Below are 8,394 nucleotides of genomic sequence, written 5' to 3' on the forward strand. Positions count from 1 at the left end.
TGGAGAGCAGGAGACCTGGGAAGCCCAGGATCTGGAGGGCACCTCACAGAATCTTGGCTCTTCAGAAGGGACCTCTAGCAGAGCCCTGAAGGAAGAGGCAGAACCAACCAGGCAAACAGAGGGAAGGGAGGAAGTAGAATATTCTGGCATGAGCAGAAAAAAAAAAAAATAACACATGTGAAGGTCTGGAGGCTGGGGGCAAGAGGGGAGATGGGGCAGGCACAGCTAGGGAACCGAGTTCACTGTAGTGAGATATAAAGTGGAATTATAAGGGGGGGTGTATGTGCACACAGGTATGGTGAGGGCTGAGAGATGGGACTGGGAAGTGTGCATGGTTGGATCACAAGGGGTGGTATGCAGATCTTCGTGAAGACCCTGACCGGCAAGACCATCACCCTGGAGGTGGAGCCCAGTGACAACGTCGAGAATGAGAAAGCCAAGATCCAGGATAAGGAAGGCATCCCCCCTGACCAGCAGAGGCTCGTCTTTGCAGGCAAACAGCTGGAAGATGGCCGCACTCTTTCTGATGACAACATCCAGAAAGAGTTGACCCTGCACCTGGCCCTCCGTCTGAGGGGTGGCTGTTAATGATTCAGTCTTGCATTCATAATGCCAATGATGGCATCACTCTACACTCTAGCTCTTTGCCCCAATTTAAGATAGTTTCAGGAATAGCTGAACTTGTTCAAAATGTTAATAGAAGTTTTGTTGCATTGAGTCCTTAGGCAGGTTATGGACTTCGGGACTTTACCCTAAAAAGCAAAGGGGCGTGTCTAAAGGGATTTTAGCGGGGGCGGGATGGGGAGGGGGGAGGAGTGGCCAGACTCGTGTTTTGGAAAGCTCTTCCTGGTGCAGGGTGAGAATGGGTTGGAGGAGGCCAGGCTGCAGGCTCGGGCAGCCTGTGGTACCATAATTCCCTGCGGGCTCATGGGAGCAGTCAGGGTGGAGAGAAGCTATGATGGGAATGGGGTGGTGGAAATATTGTCATGGTCACCTGTTGACTCTCAGTTTCATATTTGGCCTGGTGGTGATGAGCTGCAGCCCCGTGAAGACCAGATTGAATATAAGTGCTAGCCTCGTCCTATCTTCCTATGTTTTCTGGAGGGCTCAGACCTTGGGTCCCCCGAAGTGCAGGCAGATCTGGCTCTTCTGACCTTGAAACCTCCCAGTGGCCAGGGGGACGTTTCTGTCTGATGATAGATCAGACAAGAGAGAACGGAGATGTTGGTCCAGGACCCAGGCTGTCATTGATGGGCTGGCGAGGAGGCATGCCCAGGATTTTGGATGTCAAATCCCACCCTGATCTGGACACAGACAGCAGCCCTGTGGCTGAGTGACAAAGAAACAGTGACCACGACCAAGGAGGGGGTGGAAAGTTACACAAGGGGTATCTGCCTCTACGTAGGACAGTAACAAAAGAGGATTGGCTGAGAGTTAGGAGCTTAGGGTCCCAGACTTGGGACCAAGGCTGTGGGACTTTGGGGAGGTCACTCGGTTTATCTGGGCCTCGGTGTCCCCAACTCTATAAAGAAGGACTAAGTGGGAGGTGGAAAGTGTACTGGCTTTCAAGTACCAGTGCAGAGGAGTATCTCCTGGAGATGTGTCCTGGGTGAAAAACACTCAATATCTCTATACCATGTTGTCTCATTTTCAATACAAAGTGCTTAAGGACATCTTCCCGCTAATCTCATTGACTGGCTCTTATGAACCAATGTACGTGGAAGCACTTTGAAACCCTAGAAGTTGTAATCATAGTAGTACAGACTAATACAACTCTTTTTTTTTTTTTTTGAACCCAGCCCAAACCCTGACTGGGACTCGAACCCGGCCAAAACCCACCGTCTTCCAACTGAGATCACACACCTTGTCTCAGGACTTAATGAAGCTCAGGTTCTCGATGTCTCATCGCAGAAAGAATTCAGTGAGAGACAGAGTGATTGGTGAGAAGTGGATTTATTTAGAGAGAAACACACTCCACTCTGCAGACAGAGTGTGGGCCATCTCAGAAGGTGAGGAAGGCCTGATACAACTCTTTGCAGTGAATAAATGCTACCTTATCCATTATCTCATTCAATACCTACCTATTGCTATGTGTATCTACTATATAACAACATACAATACTATGTATAATACATATTATACGGTATATATTGCTATAGATAATATATATTGCTACATATTATATACATAGATATGTACGAGATTCTAATATGTTCCAGTTCACATTCAGTGTCTCCCCAGCTCCCTCAGAGAAAATGACAAAATTCTTAACTGTCCTCTAAAGCCCTACTCTGTTGGCACCTGCCACCCCATCACTTCCCTCATGTCTCCTTCTCTTCCCCTCTTTCATTCTGCTGCAGCCACACTGATCTCTTTGCTTGCTTCACCTATGCCAGGCTAGCTTTGTTCTAATCCTCAGCACAAAGAGGATCTAATCCTCCCTTTCCACAAAGAGAGAGGTAGAGACAGTAACCAGAATTTACCCTTCTCCACCTTACTTTTGCAGGAAGGATGTTGGTCCAGAGGCTGGGACCCAGGTACCCGAGATACCCTTGCCCATAACCCTGGCTCTTAGGGCCCAGCAGGTGATTTCTGCATCCCATGTTTTGGCTCTCCAGAATCATCCTCCAGGGGAACACATACTCCCCTGCCACGTGAAGGGAGGTCTGGGCACAGGACGAAGAGCATTGCAGTTTTTGAGCTCCTACTCTGGGAGCACAAACTATGTGTCAGGTGCTATGCAAGGTACTGTGTGTATTTCCAGCCATTTCCACTGTTCTCGGTGGCCCTCACCCCTAAAGAAAAGGGCCTGAGACCTTGAACTTTGCAGTTGGTTAGTCTTGGAGGCTCTGCTCTGCCACCAACTGTAGGGTTTACACATGTGATTTAGTCCTCTGGGGGTCTCAGTGGCTGAGATGGGGATAATTAGAACCCCTACATGGGTGTGTGAGGATTAAATGAGATAAGAAAAAGCATATGGCTCAGGGTTTTAAAGCAAATTTTAAGGATGAAGATGATGGAAGATGTTGAAATAGTGTGGGCTCTAGAAGGCTCCCGTAGACGCTACTCTTGACCTCGTGGCTACGTGGGATTTCCAGCTGACAGCAGAATGGCCCTGACACTGGCAGTCCGGGGAGCCTGACTCTATTTCTCACTTGCTTGGTCTCCTGGGGCCAATTATTTCCTCCAGACAATCTTGACTGGGGTCTGAAAGTTTGGTCCGAGGGTGCTGGGCCAGCGGCACTAAGTCAGAACTATTGCAGAGGACAGAAAGCCCCTCTCCTTCTCCAGGTGCCCAGGCCTTGCCCTAAGGTGGCAAGGTGGTGCCGCGGGCTCTTCTTTTTTTGTTTGTTTTTGTTTTTAACATCTTTATTGGAGTATAATTGCTTTACAATGGTGTGTTAGTTTCTGCTTTACAACAAAGTGAATCAGTTATACATACAAGTATATATATATATATACTTGTATATAGATATATATATATATATCTTGTATATATACAAGAGATATGTTCCCATATCTCTTCCCTCTTGCGTCTCCCTCCCTCCCACCCTCCCTACCCCACCCCTCTAGGTGCTCACAAAGCACCGAGCTGATCTCCCCGTGCTATGCGGCTGCTTCCCACTAGCTCTCTATTCTACGTTTGGTAGCGTATATATGTCCATGCCACTCTCTCACTTCTGTTTGGAGAGGAGGGAGGAGATACGAGAGGAGGGGCCTCGAGCAAAGGGCGAGCCCAGCGTGGGCCCGTCTCCCCCGTCCCCCAGCAGCGCGGCAGACTTGCTCTCTTCCCACCGGCTGGGTCTCCAGGTGCCTTCCTTTTAATGAAAGGTACTTAGCCTTCCGCTACACTGGCCTTCATTTGCAAGGGATCCTTCCCTTTATGCAGCCTCAGTATCACAATGAGCCAGGAGGTTACCGGAGCATCACCGCGCGGTGCCCTGGAAGGCGGGACAGACTGCGCCCCGGTTCCCTGAGCGTTGCTCTCCGGGACTCCGCACGACGGGCGGGGAGCTGCCAGCTTTCCAGCCCCTTGGCCGCCGCGCCTGGCTCGGCCCCGGGCCAACGGAAGCAGAGGGGCCGCAACTTACTAAGCCTGTGCGGGCGTGGCCCCAGCTTCCTTCTTCAAAGGGCCTGTACAGACCGAATCTGCCTTGGTCCCTGAAGCCAAGGCGGGTCCTCTGAGTCTCTGCAGCCTCAGGGCTGGTCCTTGGTGCGTGCGTATTGAATGCACGAGGAAGGCAGGTGTTTTCCAATCACCCGTGTTTGCCGGCCCCTGGACTGAGTTCCTGTGGTATATTTCGGGACAAATCACAACTCCTATCCCTAAGGAAGTGATCGCTGATCCGGAGAATTGTATTGGAGATTACACAAAGAACCGTGATGTCGGGTAAAACCGCAGGAAAGCTTCACCTAAAAGGCACTGGAGTTGAGAGGGAAGCAGGACGTGAACCGCCAGTCAATGCCAGACACTTACTGATTAGTATTCAAAAGAAGATTCTGATGCTTCGAAGCATCAGGCAAATTCACCACGGTCACCGAGATGGCTTAAACTCAGGCCCATCTTTTCTCAGGAAGAGAGGAAGCTCCACCTTGGAAAGACCAGACTCCTTCCGTTTCAGGTGCTTATGCTCTAGTGAGAAGAGAAGACACAGACCTGGGAGACTCTAGATCAAGGTCTTTTCTTCTGACTCTACACTTGCCTCCATCTCATGGATCTGGCTTCCTCAAGACCTGACTTTTTCTCCATAATCTCCCACCAGCCTTCTCACTGCTCCACTCCCCTGAGTCTCCTCCATCACCAGGTCTGTACCCTGCTTCTCCCTCTGGATGTCCTAATGTCTCAAGGCCAGGGAAACAAGAGCAGGGCCAATCCTCCTCTATGTGGCTGGCCCTGTCCCTAAAGATTAGGAAGAGGAGATACAGAGGGAGCTTCTTTATCTCCTCTAAGTTGTTATATCCCTTTTCCCAGATTGACTCTGATGATTTACCTCCCAACTTCTGCGAACCAGCTCTTCGTTTTCTACAAATCCCTTTTCATGTCCTTAGACTAGGAGACAGACACCATGGGGTGGGATACTGGGGGTTGCTGTGATTTCTCCCATGTAGTGTCTGATACAGAGAAGACAACAAACAGTGAATGAATGAATGAATGAATGGGCTCAGAATTAGACTCAGTCTTCCATGTTAAAGACAGAGGAGAAAGGAGACAGAGACCAGAAGGTGGAAGGGGGTTCAGAACCTCTTATTCACTGGCTCGTGTCCCAATAGTCCTCCCGAGTGTAAACCCAGGGGCTGTCATGACATCAGCCCCTCCTGCAATGCTCCAGAGGAAATCAGGCAACATTCCCACTCAATTTATCATGTGAAGCTTCTGGAACGAGGAGCCCAGGGGATTCCTTTGCCTTCTGGAGCCAGCCCAGACAGACAGACGGTCAGTCAACACCATTCTAGGCCCAGGAAAGGGCGGAGTAAGCTCAGGATTCCTTTAGAGGTTTGTTTTCAGGGCAAAAATGTTAGTACCTCATTCCCCTTCCCTACCAGATGGTGAAGCACATGGAACATAAAAGTCTTTCATTAGCATTTTCCCAGCCATGCACCTCGGAATGGGGTGACTGCCCCCCTTTCTCCATCTCCCTTGTCCCCCTTTCTCCATCTCCCTTGACGTGTGTGCCTTGCTGAATCGGGGGAGGTGGGGAGGCTGCAACCAACACCCACAGGGCACTTTCCAGTAGCACAATCTCATATCACCCTCATAAACAATTGATGAGGTGAGTGTTGATCCATTTCACAGATGAGCAAACTGAGGCTCTAATGGGCTTACATACCCAAGTCCCCGAACTATGAATGTTAGGGCCAGGATTTGGACCTAGACCCTCTGATTCCAGAGACCAGGGGTCAGTGACCAGGAAGACTATCTGAAAGGCCAGTGGCTGGGCAAGACCCTTGAATCTCCAGGCTTTGGCCTCTGGACGAAGAACACTTGAAAGAACAGCTTGCTTGAAATGACCCTCAATAGGTGTCTCCTCTAATGAAGGCACTGTGACTCTAGAGATGCTTGTCTTGAGAAGAGTGTGACAATATCAATCCAAAGGCCCATCGGACTTGTTTGCAAACGCTGGGCCATCGGATTAGCTTACCGTCACCCAAAAAGCAGGAAGCGTGACCCTCAAGGGCTAGATCTTTAGGGCAGGGACAATTTGCAGCAGATGCAGGGTTGACAGAAAGATTATAGTCTCAGGTGGCCTTCGTAATAATAGCACCTCCAAGATAAAAGTGCTGATACTCCCTCCGCGTTCCCTTTGAGTCCCACCATACCTGGGTTGTGGGTTCCGTTCTAATGACCTTCGAAGGAGGAGGGTGAGAGACAGAAACAGAGGGGACCAGGGGAGCATAAAGGGACTCTAAACCATACCTACTGAGGATGAATTAAAAGGATAGAGGATATTTTACCCAAGAAGAGAAGACCGAGGGTGAAATGGAAGGTGTAGCAAGGAGCTAAGCCCCGCCCCCACTCTGGCCATCCACCCCCGTGTGAAGGAAACGTCTTGGATGGGGATCTTCCAGGCCAATTCCAACCTTTAGATGACCGCAGTCCTGCTTGACAGTTTGGCCGTAACCTCTGAGAAACCCTGAGCCTGAGCCACCCAGCTGCAGAGCCCCTGGATTCCTGACCCTCAGCAGCTGTGTGAGATAATAAATGTTGGCTGCTCTAAGCTGCTAAGTTTGTGGTACTTTGTTACACAGCTCTAGATAACTAAGACTATACTCGTTCTTCTGTCTGCTCTGAGAAATTCTATTCTTGGCCGTAAGAGTGCTTTGTCAGCAGACGGCTCAGAGAATACTTTCACTGCTAGAGCAAAAAAATAGAATTTCTTCCCCTTTCTTTCTTTGTCCTCAGTTGACTTCATTGAGCTTTAAACCTGCCTCTAGCCCTGATGTGGAGATTTGGTGAAGTAACACATCAATTCCTTCTTGGCATTTTAAACGTAACTGTGCTCAAATTTCCAAAGGGAGTCTGTCCTCCCAGAAGCTAGTCTGGAGATATCAGGGATGCCCCTCTGAGTCCAGTAGTTGCTTATTCTGCGTTGGCTGGACCTTCTGGATGAGACAAAGAGTCATCCTGGGGGAGAGATCCCATGGCCTTTCCTAGAGAGAAGTTGGAAGGCAGTGGTTGAGGTTGGTTAAGACTCACCTTTCAGAGTCAAGGAAAAAGAGAGAGAAGGTCCATCAGGTACAGAGTCAGTCCCTGCACTTCGTATCTGTGTGTGCATGTGTGTGGCTGTTCATCTTTCAAAGAATTAGAGGCCAGGACCAGCGCTGGACAAATGTCACAAGTTCTGTTAATTTCTTTCTCCTTAGTTCTGATTTCCTTTTACAGGAAAGGGAGCTACAGAGCGGGGAACACAGTGTGGCTTGGGGGAGAGGCAGGGACAGCAAACATGCCGAGTCTCTGGGGACTAAGGCAAAGGAAGAAAAATGTCCAGGAGAAGCTGGTCTGGGTCTGTGAAGGAGGTCTGGGCACTTAAAGTGTCCTTCTGGGATTCCCAGACTGTCCTCTGCGGTTTCTTCCCATTGGCTAGACTCTACCTGTAATTCAGGTAGATGCCACCAGGTGGAGAAGTGTCTGGATTACAATCTCTTGACTCGCAGGATTTCCCACCGCCATGGGTAACTAAGAAGATAGAGAGTTGGACTATCAGGTTCAAAACTGTCCACAAAAAAAGCACAAAATGCTCCTTACTGAGGAAAGACTCCTCCACTAACAAGTCCTGCAAATTTGTGAAATTACTTATCACTAATTCTCTCCAGGACTTTGTTGCCTTATCTTTAAAGTGAAAGAGGTAAGCAAAGTGATTTCTAATGTCCAGCTCTGAAATCCTAGGATTCCAGGGACTTCCCTGGTGACACAGTGGATACGACTCCACTTTCCCAATGCAGCGGGCCCAGGCTCGATCCCTGGTCAGGGAACTAGATCCCACACGCATGCCACAACTAAGACTCTGCATGCCGCAACTAAGGAGCCCACCTGCCGCAACTAAGAGCCGGTGCAAACAAAATAAATAAATAGATATTAAAAAGAAAATTCTAGGATTCCACAATATAACATTTGCCTCCGTGTAACATTTATAATAAGGCTTATCTTAGTTATCTTTGATTTCTCCTACTTCCTTAAGGCTGAGGGGGTCTCAGCTGTATTCCCCACCCCTTCCTTTCTCATGGTTTACTTGAGCTACGTCTCCTCAATAACCATTCAATTTCCTCACCTTTTCTCAATAAAATAAAAACAAGTTTCTGTATTTCCATTCATCCATTCTCCCCTTTGTCTTGGTGTACAGGCGGACCCTGGAGATACTGCACTGTGGTAAAACTCTGAAAGGTGGGCCTTACCTA

The 8,394-nt window shown here is 49.1% G+C and overlaps 1 protein-coding gene across 1 annotated transcript; it reads left to right on the top strand.

Annotated features, from left to right (window-relative positions):
* Positions 1–354: 354 nt before the first annotated feature.
* Positions 355–588, top strand: LOC131765479 (ubiquitin-like). Its single transcript, XM_059079117.2, has one exon. It carries the CDS (start codon positions 355–357, stop codon positions 586–588), a length of 234 nt encoding a protein of 77 aa, XP_058935100.1.
* The last annotated feature ends 7,806 nt before the right edge of the window (positions 589–8,394 follow it).

The sequence above is a fragment of the Kogia breviceps genome, chromosome 11 (assembly GCF_026419965.1).
Source record: "Kogia breviceps isolate mKogBre1 chromosome 11, mKogBre1 haplotype 1, whole genome shotgun sequence".
In the NCBI taxonomy this organism is placed as follows: Eukaryota; Metazoa; Chordata; class Mammalia; order Artiodactyla; family Physeteridae; genus Kogia; species Kogia breviceps.